Source organism: Coenobita brevimanus, chromosome 22, assembly GCF_032717465.1.
Source record: "Coenobita brevimanus isolate Jiangsu-jjx chromosome 22, ASM3271746v2, whole genome shotgun sequence".
NCBI classification, from domain to species: domain Eukaryota; kingdom Metazoa; phylum Arthropoda; class Malacostraca; order Decapoda; family Coenobitidae; genus Coenobita; species Coenobita brevimanus.
In genome coordinates this window covers 43,458,998-43,476,468 of record NC_136975.1, presented here as the reverse complement: position 1 = coordinate 43,476,468, position 17,471 = coordinate 43,458,998, and the positions used below count along the sequence as shown (strand labels likewise).

At 42.1% G+C, this 17,471-nt stretch overlaps 1 protein-coding gene across 1 annotated transcript in view; it reads right to left on the bottom strand.

Annotated features, from left to right (window-relative positions):
* Positions 1-17,471, bottom strand: part of Oseg6 (intraflagellar transport protein Oseg6) — a 198,657-nt gene that overhangs the window by 143,512 nt on the left and 37,674 nt on the right. Inside the window, exon 5 of the mRNA XM_080266921.1 lies at positions 6,767-6,977. Coding sequence (XP_080123047.1) covers positions 6,767-6,977 — 211 coding nt within the window. The remainder of the gene's footprint in view (positions 1-6,766; positions 6,978-17,471) is intronic.

The following is a 17,471-nucleotide window of genomic DNA, read 5'->3' as shown; positions in this document are numbered from 1 at the left end:
TAGTCTCTTAATGTATTTAGTCCAATAATGGAACATAAGAATTTTTAGCTATCCATTCTTTTATTGCCTCAGGACTAGGCTACTCTGTCCTAACAATTAGTTGATACAACTGGTCGGTGGAGGCCCCCATTATACACCCATTTAGTGTAGTGGTACTCTTTTTCGGGATAGCTCTACACTGAGTGGCAAGCCAAATGATTTCCTGTAAACCAGGAAATCATATAATATGTTGTGTCGTAACCTTATAACCGACCAACGCACGTTCCCTACTTGTCAAGAAGTGGGTTGGCGGAGGGTTAGTTCCCCTCCCCGGAAAACAACTAACTAAAATACAAACAAGAAGCCTCGGACCAGGACAGAAAACAAGCAATGACCAAGGACTGGACAAAGGACATGGTTTGGACTGCAACATGGAATGTAAGGGGTGTGAATGATGAAGTGAAAGAGAGACTGATTGTCCAGGTGCTTAAGGGTGCAAAAGGGGACATATGTGTGTTAACTGAAACTATGTATGATTTGGACGATTTGGACCACAAGGGGGAGGTAGAAGGTGAGTGCAAGATATTCAGTGAAGAAATCTGTGTAGTATGTGAGGTGGTGTGTGGGGTGAAGAGAAGATGTAAGGGGATGCAAGGAACTGCATGGTCAAATGATGAGGTGAGAGAAGCCGTGGCACAAAAGAAGAAAGCACATAGTGAGTGGATGGGAGGCAGAGGAATGGAGGAAGTTGAGACACGGAAGAGAGAGTTATATGTAGAAATGAAGAGAGAAGTGAAAAGGTTAGTAAGAGAGAGAAGAAGAGAGTGGATGAGGAATTTGGAAGGAATTTGAGTGTAACGTGTAGGGAATGTAAGAAAATGTTCTGGAAGGAAGTAAAGAGAGTTAGACTGGGTGATAAAGAAGTTTGTTGGTGAGTGAAAAATAAAAATGGTAGATTGATAATGGAGAAGGGAGAAAAAGTGAGCAGGTGGAGAGAAAACTTAAAGGAACTGTTAAACACAGAGAATGAAAGTAATGAGAGTATAAGTGGCTGGGGAATGGCTGGAAGAAGAAGGGAGGTGAGAAGGGAAGAAGTGATCAGGAGGAGAGAAGTAGTGGAAGCAATGAAGAAAGTAAAATGGGGATTGTCCCAAGAAATGATGGAGTGTGTGATGATATGCTGAAGCATGGGGGAGAGATGGTAGTACAATGGATATGGAAGATGTGCAGATTGGCCTGGGGGGAAGGTAGAGTCCCGGAGGATTGGAAGTCAGGTATAATTATTCCCCTGTACAAAGAAAAAGGGGACAAAGAAGTGTGTGGTAATCACAGGGGCATTTGTTTTCTTAGTGTAATGAGAAAAGTATATGGTGGTGTGATTATTAGCAGAGTTAGGGAAATAACAGAGGAATTAGTTGGAGAAGAACAAGGAGGTTTTAGGAAGAGAAGAGGTTGTGTAAATCAGATATTTAATCTTAGGTCTTTAGTGGAAAAGTTCCTAGAGGAGGGAATGAAGTTGTATGCACCCTTCATGGATTTGGAGAAAGCATATGACAGTGGACAGACAAGAAATGTAGAAATTATTATGAATATATAGAGTAAATAGGAAGTTTTTGAATGCCGTGAAGAGTATGTATGAGGGTGCTAAGGCTGCACAGCGACTGGACAGTGAACTGAGTGAATTATTCTATCTGGATGTTGGATTGAAACAGGCATGTGTCATGTCTCCATGGTTGTTTAACCTGCAAATGGATGGGGTTACAAAAGAGGTACAAGGTAGGGCAGTGGACGCTGGAGTGGCCCTAATGAGAGGGGGCAGCATTTGGAAACTTCCTGCAATGTTGTTTGCAGATGATACTGTATTGTTCAGTGAAGAAGAAGGGGACTGCAAGGCTTAGTGAATGAGTTTAGGAGAGTGTGTATGAAATGGAATCTAAAGGTGAATGTGGGGAAAAGTAATGTTATGGTCCTGAGAAGAATGAAGTCACTGAATTTAATGTGAGGTTGGATAATGAGGAATTGGAAAATATGAGTGCATTTACTGTACATATTCGGGTAATGTGATGACTAAGGATGGAAGTTTGGATGAAGTACTTGGAGCAGTGCAACAAGCAAGAAAGATTGCTGGTTCTCTGAAAGCAGTGATAAGAAGCAGGGAAAAGAGCATGGAAGTAAAAAAAAGCCGCTGCATGATAGTAATGTGATCTTTTTTTTCTTTTTATGCAAAGAAGAAGGAACCAAAGGCCAGGAGCCTGCGAACTGCTCCCTCCATGAAAAACAAAAACATGATAACAGAAAGCCAAATTCAAGATCCATTCATTTTGACATGCCTGGACACACTGTTTGAAGTACTGGAGATTGTAGGCAGTAGAAAAAACAAACAGAGAGGGACAGTTCCAGAATGGACCGGTTGCATACATGAAGGACTGGGAGTAGAAGTTAACTCTTGCATTAGAGAGTTGGTGAGAAAAGAAATGAGAATTTGATGCTAGACAGGTGCTACATGCCCACCATAGTGGTGGAGGGATGCAAGCAGACAGTTCAGAGGAGCAGTGGCCATTGATGCAGCGATAGAAATGAGATAAAAATGCAACAGTGTGGTGAAGAGACAGAGGCTAAAGGGAGCCAGTAAGAGGAGGAGAGTTAATGAGACAAAAAGCCTTTGACTCCATCCCACTGAGAAAAGCTGTGTGTGGGAAGCCTCCCCACACATGAGAGTTGTACTCTACACAGGAGCAAATAAAACCTGTGTATAAAGTCAACAACTGTGCAGGGTTAAAGAAGGTACGAAGTCGGCTTACCACACCCAGTCTCTTCGAAGCAGATTTTACAAGGAAGGTAATGTGTTCTTTCCAAGATAAATCCTGAGAGAATGAAACCCCAAGCATGTTTAAAGATGATGCAGGATTGAGCTGGATATTTTTAAAAATTGGAAGGTACTTCTGTGGAAGATTTTGTTGGGTTGACAGATGAGAGAACTGAGTTTCTGATGCATTAAAAGCAACAAGGTTATTTTTATCCCAATCCAAGTTAGACATTAGGTGTGCCATAGTCTCATCTCTTGTTTGCTGAAGCAACTGCTGAGATGGACGCTGAGAGAACCGAATCGAAAGGTGAAGGTGGAGTCATCAGCATATGAGTGGATAGAGTTAAATGTACAGCTTAGAAGGTCACTGATGAATAAAAGGAAGAGAGTTGGTGATAGAACTGAGCCCTGAGGAACACAACTATTGATGGCTCTAAGAGAAAAACAGTGTCTACGACATCAGCTATAGAACAACCAGACTGGAAGCAAGAGATGAAGGCACAGATAGAAGGATAGAAACTGCAAGAGGGCAGTTTGGAAATTAAAGATTTATACCAGACTTGATCAAAAGCCTTTAAAATGTCAAATGTAATGGCAAAGCATTTGCCAAAGTCCTGAAAGGAGGATGACCAGGAGTCTGAAAGGTAGGTGAGAAGACCGCCAGTGGAGCGTCCAAGGCGGAACCCATACTGATGATCTGAACGAAGGTTGTGATAGGAAAGATGCTTTAAAATTTTTTAATAGACCCAAAAACTTTCGAAATACAGGTTGTTAAAGCAACCGGGTGAGAGTTAGAGGGCTGGGAATGGTCACCCTTCTTTGGGACTGGCTGAATGAAAGCAAACTTCCAGCAACAAGGAAAGGTGCAAGCTGATAGACAAAGATGAAAGAGTTTACCAAAGCAGAGTGAAAGCACAGAGGCACAATTCTTGAGGACAACAGAAGGGACCTCATCAGGCCCATATGCCTTGTTAACACTGGGGCCAGTGATGGCAGAAATACTTCAATTGAAGAAATTTTGATGCCAGCCATGAGGAAGTCAGAGGGGGGGAAGAGATGAAGGGATACCATCGGAACCATTTAAGATGGAACTGAAGGAAAGAGTCTGAGCAAAGAGTTCTGCTTTATCCATCCATCCATCACCCAATCCTATGCTGCCCCATGAGGAGCACAGAAGCCCGGGGCTAGGAAATGTGTGGCATTACGTGAGCAGTAAATCCCAACCACCCCTTAGATATAAACCTGCACTGGATCAATCCAATTGGAGCACCTTAATTACTCACTAGACCACCAGGTGCCATAATTTGGTTATATGGTTACCACCCAGCATAATAAATGGTTTCCCGGTGTACAGGAAACCATTTGGCTTGTCACTCAGTGTACAGTCAACCAATGCAGAAGGAAGAAGAAAGAATGAAGGATAGAAAGGCAGAAGAGGAAATATAAAGTCATCTGTAGGCAAAAGGAAGAGGAAAGAATGAAGGAAAGAAAGACAGAAGAGGAAGGAAGAGAGGAAAAGGCAGACACCCAAAGCAGCACTACAATGAGTGAGTGGATGGTGAGTGCCCCTACCTACCACAGTCTGCTTTACCAGGAGAAGAAATAGCTACAGAGCCATCAGAGTAGAGAAGTGGAGGGAAGGATGACAAGGTAAAATTGTTAGAAAGTTTTTTTTTGGTGAGGTGCCACAAGGAGCAGGAAGAATTTGAGTTGGAAAGTTCAGATCATTTAGTAAGGATGAAATTACTTTCAGCACAGCGAAGAACAGACTTAGCATGATTCCAGATAGAAACATAAAAAAGATGAGATTCAGCAGAGAGTTTGCTCCGGTACCATTTGTAGGCCTTCTCCTTGTTGCAGACAGCATTAGAACAAACATGATTAAACCAAGTTTTTTTTGCATTAGTCAAGTAATATGAGAAAGGAATGTATGCTTCCATACCCAAGAGAATAACCTCTGTAATGTGCATGGCGCATTCAGATGGCTCGTGGCCATGGAAGCAATAATCATTCCAGGGAAAATCAAGGAAGTACTGCCTAAGGGCCTCCCAGTCAGCTGCTCCAAAGTGCCACAACTGATGTTTCTTTGGAGGGTCCACAGGCATAAGGTTGCAATCAGAGGAGTCCAGCGGAGAGGAAAGATTTAGAGCACAAGCAGAAGGATTAGTTGTATGGAAGAGGTCAAGTACACTGGAACTCTCCCCAAAGTGGTCAGGGATATGGGTAGGGTGTTGTACAAGCTGCTCTAGGTCATCATGGATAGAAAAGATGAAGGCTTGTTCATCAGGTGGATCAGTGAAAGGAAAGGACAGCCAAAGGTGGTGCTGAACACTGAAAGCTTCTTGAACAGAGATTTCAGAGAAAGAAATGGATAGGATGTGTTCCATTGTAGACGTAAGACAGTCAAGGAATTTTTCATAGTAAAATTAGGGGATAAGTAAACAGCACAGATATATTAAGTCACAGAACAACAGGAAAGCCAAAGCCTGGGAGTAGAGAATTCAGAAGAATCAAGGTCAGGAACACGAGAGTAAGATAAGTCGCTGCGTACATATGTGCAACAGCCACCTTTGGCTTTGAAACAAGTATAAAGAAAGGAGGAGGATACAGAGAAGGGTTTGCTATCAGTTGCCTCAGACAGCTGAGTCTCAGTTAGGAAGAGAAGGTGAGGTTTAGAGGAGGAGAAGTGGTGCTCAACAGAAAGAAAGTTAGAGGAAAGGCCACGAATGTTGCAGAAATGAAGAAGTGAGTCAGACAGTGGCTCCAGGCATCTAGCTGGGAGAAGGGCGGATGATGGAATGAAGCTTGGACCTTGTTGGAAGGACACAAGTCAAGAGTGACAGCAATGGAAATGAGTTATTTGACAGGAGCATGTGGAGTTACATGGAGAGGCAGACTGACAAATAAGGAAAAGAGGGAGCGTTGTAGCGTGGATGTGGATGTAATTTAGAGCATTGGGAGAATACACTGAGGTTGTCTGGCCATGTAGAGGGGATGGAGAGCGAAAGACTAACGAGGAGAGTTTATGTAAGTGAGGTGAAGGGGGGAGGAGGGAAGGGGAGGCCAAGGATGAGATGGAAGGATGGAGAGGTATGGTATATGAGAGAGGGGAGCGTAAGCTGGGGGGAAGACGGTGAAATGGCAGGGGACAGGGTGACATGGAGGCAATTTGTTTGTGGCCACCCCTTATGGGACTGAGGCATCTGGCAACAGATAGATAAAACTTGGCTGCATCATACAAAAATCTCACAACTCTCTCCCCATCCTCCAAAGGGAGGGTGGTAGCCTGCAGGACAACTTCAGCCTTTAGTCCACTAAATTTATGTTCAAATAAGCCTGGGGTCACAACAACAACATTGTATGAGTAATAAATCCGATCCATCCCTCAAACATAAAGTGTTTTGGCCCACATCTGGAGGGTGCACCTTAATCCAGTACATCACCAGTATACGGTTGCCACTCAACCTAACTTAAAAATTTCACTTTGGTAAATGTTATACTGTATTATTTCATTCAGCTGAGGAAGACATTCCATATCCAAGGAGTTACAGTCAATCTCAAATATCCCTTTGAGTATGAGGATGAAATTACAGAATTAAATTCAGGTTAGAGCTACAAAACTTGTTTCATATAATGATCTCTCATGCTCAAGGCAATGAAATAAATATCACAGTTGACAACAAATCATCCAACTTAACTATAAAATTCTGTGAGACACTGTATTCCCAATTAGCTAATGAAGAAAAAAAAAATCCTTTTACCTTTCTCCAATTTGTACAGCATCAAGAATGCTGATTTAGTTATTACAATACAGTAATTAATGAAATATAGGAACATAACAGAATAGTATACTTGTTCAACACATAATATATGCCTAAACTGCACAGTAAATCAGATCTTAATTACAGACAGAATGTGAACTGCATAACTTTCATTATATTAATACGGCTGTCAAGCAGACAGAGATTCATTATTACTCACTGTATTTTCTGACATAGCCCTTTCATCTTGCTTCATCTCAGAGAACTGTACATCAGACGGCTCACCACGGAGTGGTGTGGTACGAAGGGTGTCACCTTCACTGCTACTGATGGTTAGTATTTTGTCCTCCCCACCCAATGCCAGTAAGTTTCCACTAGACCAGCAACCACTCTGTATCTTGCGACTGTGTTTTCCCACAACTGGGATGCGCCTGAAAAGTAAAAGCAACACAATTAGTACTCTTTGGATTTTTTTTTTTTTTCTTTACTGTCTCAATAACCCTCTCGGGAACCGTAAGTTTTCAGTAAGTTTCTGGGACATGAACAAAGTGGAGAACCCAATTATTACTGCTTCTGCGCACAAACAAAGAAAAACTTCCCCGGCCAAATTTGCTACCATGGTATAAATTGAATGCCATTGGCTTTGCTGGGGTTTATACCATGGGATAGCTAATAACAACACACAAAACTGATGAGTAAAAGTACAGAAATGCAGTGAGGATAAACTTGTTCAAGAGTAAAAACAGATTCAAATAACTTCCCAACATCCTAGCGCAAAATTCTGTTTGCACTGTGCAAGAGGAAAGCATATGTCAAGATTCAGAATTTCACGAGCTTTGTTATAGTGTTTTCTGAATGTCAGTACAACCAATAGTTTTTGAGTAAACTGCCTAAAACTAAAAAAAATTACCCAAAATGTATGATTTGTTTATCTTTCTTAAATTATTATTCAACCTGTAACTAACATATATGTAAATTGTGTACACCCTCCCCTGTAACCCACCCAAGTTTGATGTACTTACAGCTGAAGCTTAATTTTTAGTGAATATTTTATTCCATAATGATGCAAACTGTGTCACTGGTTACTCTTCAGCCAAACAATGATATGACACAACTTGCGTCATCATTCATGAGAAGTTCCTGAGGAATTAACAACTATTCTTCACTTGCTCATGTTTCATTATTAAGCTGGTCTGATGTCAGAAATGCATGCTTTATTAATGCTCTCAACCACTTACAACCCAAAAGCATGAACCACTATAGTGTTCCTCCTCGTAACATAGGGTTTGGGTGGAGTCACCCCCTCCCTACACTATTGCCATGTTTCCTAACCCTACGATGTATAACGCCTGTGGTTTGTGTAGTAGGAATGATACATAAACATAACTCATACTAATATAACTGTAATGAAAGTGCTGACATGTATCAAGGAAGAATAAAACTATTCTGCATACTATATTATACGATAATAGAGAAACGTGGCATAAAAATTTGGCAGTGTTGCTCTAAAAATATTCTAATTATTATTTACTTCCCCAACACTTCTAACATTGCTAATTAATTTAGCAAGTATAATTGCAAGAAAATTTGAAGGGATAAAAGTGGGAAGAGGCGATCCTTTCATAATTAAAATAAATATATCAAACAGCTCTGGGGTGGCAGCACTCACGCGACACGTGTTTGTGTGTACGCTGTGGGAGGTCACCAACCCCCTACAGGATTTAGGCCTATTGGGGAAACCTCTATAAAAAAAACGCGCCGTGACTTTTTACCTCAAGGGTGGTGCGGAAATAAAGTCAAAATTATAATCCATACATAAAAATGGAAGTAAAAAACCATGGATGACACATAACAAAATCTAGCGAGAGAGAGAGAGAGAGAGAGAGAGAGAGAAATAATAATAATAATAATAATAATAATAAAACTTTATTTCCACTAAACAGTGGGTATTCTTATACATTATACAGTAGTACAGCATACAGTATGAAAGTTCTATACACAATATAATACAAGTTGATACATATGGTGGAGAATAGTGACAGAGAGGTAAATGGTTTAAAAGGTGTGGGGACACTTAGGTTAAAAATAGATCAATTAAGGGATTTAGGAACGAAGGCAGTGGGAAGGATTAAGACAGATGGGATTGTAAGATTAGGGAGTTTGAGCAATAGGGTAGAATGTATGCTCTCAATAAAAGTATAGCAATTATCAACGGCTAATTATTATACAGGTGTTGATGGTGGGGGTCTATATTTATAGGAGGTGTTGGTGGTGGAGGTATAGCGGGTGTTGTTGATGGGGGTGTTGTTGGGGGTAGGGGTATAGGGGGTGTTGGTGGCAGGGGTATACGGGGTATTAGAAAAACGGAGATCACAAGAGGGAAACAGTGTCAAGGTCATCGCTGATGGAGAGGTCAGCTCGGAAACGTGGCAACAGTGCAGGGAGGGGGTGACTCCACCAAAACCCTACGTTTCGATCTGTCAGACTATAGTTTCATTTAAACTAATCTAACAATGAATGATGCCCTTTATTATTTCAGAGAGCCTCGGAGGGCCCAATGCCTGCCCAGGGCCCCAACCAAATTGGCAGATTTGCATGGCTATGTGGAATGTGAGAGGTGTGAATGAGGAGAACAAGAGGGTGGAAGTGGTGAATGTGCTCAAGAGTGAGAGATATGCCGAGATGGCATTGTGTGAAACAAAGATGAAAGGATGTGAAGTGGAGGAGTGGAAGGGTGTGAAATGTGTAAGATTGGGCATGAACAGGCGAGGAAGATGCAAAGAAGGAGTTGCTTTGTTGATGAATGAGCTGTGGCACAGTGGAATGAGAGATTACAAATGTGTCAGCTCGAGATGTATGTATGTCAAGTTCAAGTTTGAGAAGGTGAAAGTGGCTGTGATCATGGCGTATGTACCCTGTGATGACAGGAGTGAAAGAAAGAGAAAGACAGGTTTTGGGATAAGTTGGATGAAGCAGTGGGAGAAATGCCCATGAGCTATAAAGTGGTCATAATGGGCGATAAGAATGGAAGAGTAGGCACTGGTCCTGAGGATGACATAATGGGTTGTAATGGAGCACCAGGAGAAAATGAAAATAGCAAGCGACTAAGGATATGTGTCAGGAAAGGAGATTGTGCATTTGTAACTCATAGTATTTCGAACACAAAGGTGCTCATAAATATACATGGTATAGAGGGAATGGAGATCATGTTGAAAAGAGCCTGATTGAGCCTGATTGATTACTTGCTCATAGAGAGGTCAATGATGGGAATGGCTGCTGATACGAGGGAAGCGAGAGGACGATGTGGAGGTCTGTCAGATCATATGACTGTGGTATGCAAGATCAAGCTGAGAGGAGTGAAGTGGACCAGGAGAGAGAGAAGCAGTCAGGAGAAGGACTGAAAGTCGAGAAGCTGAGTATCAAAGAAATGGCAGATGAATACAAGATAAAAGTAGGGGAGGAGTTAGAAGCAGTGAACTGGAATGGATCTAGACAGCCTGTGGAATGCATATAGGGAGTGCTTGGTTAGGAATGCTAAAGTGGTGTGTGGTGTGGATGAAAAGGTTAAGAGAACAGTGGAGAAAAAGAGGAGGAAGTGCTAGAGTGGTTACAGGACAGGGGTTCAACTGAAATAAGAAATGAATATACTGAGAGCATGAAGCACATAAAGAAACTAGTGAAGAGGAAAAAGAAGGGGGTAAATGATGATCTAGGAAGAAAAATGATTGCAAATTACTCTGAAAACAGGAAAATATTCTGGAAAGAGGTGCAAAAATGTAGAAGTTACATTGGAAAGAAATGCGACGGTGTGAAGGATAAGTGGTAGATTATTAACCCATGGGAATGAAGTAAGGACCAAATGGAAATAATATATTGAAAGCCTGATGAATGGGAATAGAGACAAATGAGCCAATGGAATGCAGTACCAGGAAATGTGACACTCACACAGGTGGAGGGTGCTGTGAAGCGGCTGAAAAATGGGAAAGCAACTAGGGTTGATGAGGTGTATGCAGAGATGATTTTGTGTAGTGGACAGAGTGGAATGAAGTGCTTTTCTGAGAGGTGTAAGAAGGCATGGACGAGTGACAATGTGCCAGCAGGGTTGAAAAAGGATGAAACTGTACCCTTGTACAAAAATAAAGGTGAGCAAAGTGAGTGCAGGAGTTATCGTGGCATAAGTTTATTGAGTGCAGTAGGGATGGTATAAGGAAGAATTTTTATAGAGAAAGTAAGAGAGATATCAGAAGTCCTTGGCAGTGATGAATAGAGTGGCTTTTGAAGTGGAAGAGGATGTGTGGATCAAATATTTGCAGTAAGACAGATAGTGGAGAAGGCTTGTGAGAAGGACTATAAGGTGTTTATGGGATTTATGGATCTGGAAAAAAATATACCTAAGTAGACAGAGAAGGACTGTGGAAGGTTTTGTGCATGTACGGAGTAGATGGTAAGGTGCTACATGCCGTAAAGAGTTTTTATGATGATAGTGAAGCATGTGTATTGTGTAACGGTAAATGGGCATCTAAGTGAATGGTTCAGAAATGGTATGGGCATGCGACAGGGTTGTGTGATGTCCCCACGGTTATTCAATATACATATATATATATATATATATATATATATATATATATATATATACATATACATATAGATATATATATATAGATATATATATATATATATATATATATATATATATATATATAGATATATATATATATATATATATATATATATATATAAATATATAGATAGATAGATAGATAGATAGATAGATAGATAGATAGATAGATACATAGATAGATAGATACAGATATAAATAACGTGGCAGCGTCTGGATTGACTCTGTCGGACACGATATGTGAAGCTACAGAACGTGGTGAATGTTTTTGGTGTATCCAATAGAGCTAGGATTCCGGGGGCTTGAATGATCAGTGAATGGAAGCGTGGCCCATTGGATTGGGCAATTTTGGGCTGTCTGGACATTGCTACTCATCACCCTGCCCTTGGGTGGGAAAAGAGGTCCGGATGATGATGATGATAATGATGATATATATATATATATACAGTATATATATATCATCATCATCATCATCATCATCATCATCAGATTATATATATATATATATATATATATATACTGTATATACGGTACCCTCGCATCCAACACGCGTTTGTCCAGCACAATTTGCGTCCAGCACGGAGAGCAAAAATTTAGTACGATTTAATATGATTTAATTACTGCAACACAGGTGCGTTAGCATAACATGGACGGAGCTCCGAGAAATGGGCAAAATCCGCAGAGTTCGCCTCTAGCACAATCACCCCCGGTCCAACACGGTCATACCGGACATTCCCGTGACAATGACAGCCAATCAAAACTTCCAATCAAGTAGCCTCCCCCGCCCATTATTGTGACATGATCGTGATTCGCCCAATTAAAAACGCTTCTGCTCTCACGTGATGCTTTGTTTAAAAATCTTCCGCCACAGCGCCACTCAGTTGCATAATTTGCATTAGATGGTGCCTTTTTCTCGTTGCATTTTCTGCTGTTGCTACTGCATTTTACCCTGCTCACGATGCCTAGGAAGACTCCTGAGAACCCCAAGAAGCGGCGGCACCTCCCTCAGGCCACCAAGCTAGAAATCATGGATGAGGATAGTGATTCTGAGTGTAATTTCAAAGGATTTATGAGGGAGCTTGTGGAGAAGCAGCAGCAATTACCCGCTAGTGACACCAGCAGCCATCCTCCAGGGACCCAGTAGGATACCTACAGCCTTGGATACCACCTTCTATTCCCAGCAAGCCCACCAACAGTATCCTAAAAGGTTAATTATCATTCATAGTACAGTACCATTTATTATAATTACAGTAGTACCAATATATGTATAGGTATATGGTAGGTATTTACGGTGACTTTTCCTAGGGTTGCTGACATAATTCATTTTTCCCCATAAGCTCTGTTGTTTGTCCAACACGTTCTTGGTCCAACAAGGGACCCGTGCATGACAATATTACCGTGTTGGACGTGAGGGTACTGTATATACATATATATATATATCTATATCTATCTATCTATAATTATACATATATCGTTTTTGTTTTTAAAGGCTCCAACATGCTTGAGTGTGTCGGCCTTGGTCACCTAATGGCAGCTCTCCACACTGCACGATCCATTGCAGCCTCCCTGTTCAGTCCCTTAACCCTAAGGTTATACTTAATGACCTCGTCCCATGTCTTTCTTGGTCTACCCCTCATAACCCCACCCCCAATATTAACACTTCTCGCCTTACTCACCCAATTATCATCCCCCATCCTCTCCACATGTCCAAACCACCTCAATCTACCTCTCCTCATCACAACACCAATACACTCCAGTCCCATCTTACCTCTCAACTCTTCCGTTGTAAACCCAGCCCCTCCAGGCCTTGGATGCAGGGACGCACTGCACATCCACCTAATCATTGTCATTTCTGTATGTCCGAGCCAGCGAATATCTTCCTCCTTCACTGCCCAGGTCTCACTGCCATACAGCATTACACTCCTAACACATGCTGCATACAAAGACCCCTTAGCATGTAGGGAAAGCCCTCTCAATGTCAGGAGAGGCAAGAGCTCCCTGAACTTCTTCCAACCACTTCTCACCTAGCCACAGAGCTAGCTCCAGCCCCACCTCCAGCACACAACATGTCTCCCAAATAACAAAACTCTTCCACACACTCAAGAGATTCACCAGCAAGTTCAATCCTTTCACGTCTGACAATCTCCACCTGCTCACCCCGGCACGCCTTACACATAAAATCAGCATTATCTCGCAGTCTACCTCTGATACCACCACATCTCTTATGCACCCATTTATCACACACACCGCACAAGATGGAATTACTTCCCACGCCCTTGTGGCAAACTGCACATGGCCACTCTCCCTCGTCTTTGACGGTACTGCCACCAATCCTAGATATCATCACTTTAGTTTTATCTGCATTTACCCTTCAACCCTTTTGCCCCATACCATCTCTCCTCTTCCTAAACCTTTCCTCTGCCTCCCTTTCATTCTCTCCAATCAACACCAAATCATCAGCATACAACAACTCCCATATATATATATATATATGGATGGGATGATGAGAGAAGTAAAAACACAAGTAATGGAGAGAGGAATGGCGTTGGTAATGAATGGCAATGGATGGAATATCTCAAATTTGTTGTATCCTGATGATGCAGTACTACTTGCATATACCAGTCAAGAACTTAGCAGACTAGTGCTGAGTTCTGTTGATGTCTGTGTGCATCGTGCCTTGAGCATGAATGCTGAAAAGAGGAAAGCGATGGTTATTGAGAGACAAGATGACTCCCAGTGTGATATTACAGTGAAAGGAGAGAAACTGGAATTGGTGAGAAAGTTCAAATACCTGGGTACAGTGACAGTAAAGGGAGGAAAGTGTGCAAAAGAAGTATTAAGTAGAGTGACACAAGGAAGGAAAGTAGCTGATGCTAAGAAGGCCTTGATAAGAAAAAGAGACTTGAGTGTTGCTGCTCAATGAGGCTTACATGAAGGAGTGTTAGTGCCAACTTTAACAAATAGATGTGAGACTATGGTGTGGCATGAAAATGAAATGCCATGCATAACAGCAGTGAAGATGGGACTGCTGAGGAATGTATGTGGAGTGCTGACAGTGGATAGGATAAGAAATAATGTGATTCGTAAAAGATGTGGAGTGAGGAAGTCTGTGGACACCAGAAATGAAGAGAGTGTACTGAGATGGTATGGTCATGTGGAGAGAATGGATAACAACACAGTGGTGAAAAAGGTATATCTAAGTAGGTAGAGGGATGTGGTGGATGAGTGCGTGAGGGAGAAAGGTATGGAAGTTGGTGAGGCTAGGGGACTGACAAGAAATTGGGCTAGCTGGATCGATGTTGTGTGAAGAAGAGCATGATAAGGGATTTGGCACCCCATTTTAATGTGAGAGCGTCCGGACTGACTCTATCAGATCCATTTATGTGAAGCTACAGAATGTGGTGAAAGTTTTTGGTGTATCAGACAGGGCCAGGATTTCGGGGGCTTGAATGATGAGTGAAGGGAAGCATGGCCCGTTGGACTGGACAAACTTTGGCAGTCTGGACATTGCTACTCTTAACCTTGCCCTAGGGTGGGAAAGAAGGTCCTGATGATGATGATGATGATGATGCTGATGCGTATTGAGAAGGGGTGTGTAATGCTGTGTGCAAGAGATGGAAGGAGAGTATAAGGGAGTATGGATCAGTTGGCTCAAGGATTGTGTGGGTAAGATTGAAAGTTGGACTACAAATGTGGGCGACTGTATGTGTGTATGCGCAAATGCAAGATTGTGCAAGCAGAGTGACAGAAGAGTTCTGGACAAATGTGGAAGTGAGCATGGAAAAGTTTGACAGGAGTGAGGGAGTGTTTTTGACTGGAGATATGAACGAGAAAGTAAGGAATGTGAAGATGGATGGAGTAGTTGGTAAGTGGGGTGTCCTTGCAGAAGTGGATGAGAATGGCAGTGCTCTAGTGGACATTGTGTCGGACGGGGGTTGGTGACAGCCAATACCCTCTTCAGACACAAAATGATCCACAGATATACATGGCGAGTGATGAGACAAGTGGGTAATGAACTGAATGAATAGAAGGGTATGACTGATTATGAGTGTGTGGATGACAGAATGAGAAGGTGTGTGATAGATGCAAGAACATATAGAGGTTGGGGGAGTGGACTTACTGACCACCAATTGGTGGTAGTGAAAGTCAAGGTTCATATGAAATGGAGGAATAGAAGAAGGGAAGGACAGGAGGTAGTTCATGCAAGGAGGTTGGAAAGGTCACAAGAGGATGGAAAAAAGGCAGAATATAAGACAGAAGTGGAGGAGCGAAAGGGTAAATATGATTTAGTGCAGAGGGGGGATATGGAAGGTGTGTGCATGATATTCACAGAAGAAATCTGTGCAGCATGTGTGGTGGTGTGTGGGGTGAAGAAAAGATGCAAGGGGGTGCAAGGAACAGCATGGTGGAATGAAGAGGTGGGACATGCTGTGGCACAAAAGAAGAAAGCATATAGTGAGTGGATGAGAAACAGGGGTGTGGAGGAAGTTGAGAGACAGAAGAGTTATATGTAGAGAGGAAGAGAAAGGTGAAAAGATTAGTAAGAGAGAGTAAGAAGAGAGTGGATGAGGAATTTGTGAGGAATTTGAGTGTAAAGTGGAGGGAATGTAAGAAAATGTTCTGGAAAGAGGTAAAGAGAGTTAGAAAGGGGGTTAATGAAGTTACCTGGGGAGTGAAAGATAAAAATGGTAGATTACTAGTGGAGAAGGGAGAAAAAGTGAGCAGACGGAGAGAACACTTTAAGAAACTTCTGAACACAGAGCATGAAAGTAATGCCAGTATAAGAGGCTGGGAAATGGCTGGGAGAAGGAGGGATGTGAGAAGAGAGGAAGAAATCAGTAGGATAGAAGTTGTGGAAGCAATGAAGAAAGTTGAAATGGGGAATGCCCCAGGAATTGATGGAGTGTGTCGTGAAATGATGAAGCATGGGGGAGATATAGCGGCAGCATGGATGTGGAGGATGTGCAGACTGGCCTGGGAGGAAGGTAAAGTCCCAGAGGACTGGAAGTCAGGTATAATTATTCACCTGTACAAAGGAAAAGGGGAAATAGAAGTGTGTGGGAATCATAGGGGCATTTCTCTTCTCAGTGTAACAGGAAGAGTATAAGGTAGGATACTTATTGACAGAGTTAGGGAAATAACATAGGAATTAGTTGGGGAAGAAGAGAGAGGTTTTAGGAAGAGAAGAGGTTGTGTGGATCACATATTCATTCTTAGGTCTTTAGTGGAAAAGTTTCTAGAGAAGGGAAGGAAGTCATGTGCAGCCTTCATGGACTTGGAGAAATCATTTGACAGGGTTGATAGACGAGGACTGTGGAAAGTATTAAGAACAGATGGAGTAAATGGGATGTTGAATGCCATGAAGAGTATGTATGAGGGTGCTAAGGCTGCAGTGCATGTGGACTGCAAAGTGAGTGAATTTTTCTATTTGAAGGTTGGATTGAAACAGTGATGTGTCATGTCTCCATGGCTGTTCAATCTGTATATGGATGGGGTTATAAAACAGATACAAGATTAGGCAGTGGATGTTAGAGTGGCCCTTATGAGAGAGGGCAGTGTTTGGAAACTTCATGTACTGTTGTTAGCAGATTACACGGTGTTGTTAAGTGAAGATGAAGGGGAGCTGCAAGGCTTGATGAATGAGCTTGGGAGAGTTTGTAAGAAACGGAATCTAAAGGTGAATGTGGGGAAGAGCAGAGTTATGGTCTTCGAGAGAAATGAAGCCATTGAATGAACAGTGAGGTTGGATGAGGAGGAAATGGAAAATGTGAGTGCATTTACGTACTAGGGTAATGTTATGAATAAGTATGGAAGTTTAGAGGGTGAAGTGCATGAAAGAGTACAATAAGGAAGAATGGTTGCTGGTTCTTTGAAAGCATTGATAAGAAACAGGGAAGTGAGCATAGACAGGAAAAAGTTACTGCATGACAATATTGTAATATCAACTCTTATTTATGGAAGTGAAGCTTGGACCCTGTTGGAGGGACACAAGTCAAGAGCGAAAGCAGTGGAAATAAGTTATTTGAGAGGAGCAAGTGAAGTCACATGGAGAGATAGACTGACAAATGGGGAAGTGAAGGAGCATTGTGGTGTGGATGTGGATGTGACAGGAAGCATTAGGAGAAACACACTAAGGTGGTTTGGCCATGTGGAGAGGATGAAGAGAGACTGACAAGGAGAGTGTATGTGAGTGACGTGGAGGGGGAGGCCAAGAATGAGATGGTGGGATGGAGTGGAGAGGTATATGAGAGATGGGGGTGTGAGCTAAGAGCTGGGCAGTGAAATGGCGGGGGACAGGGCTACATGG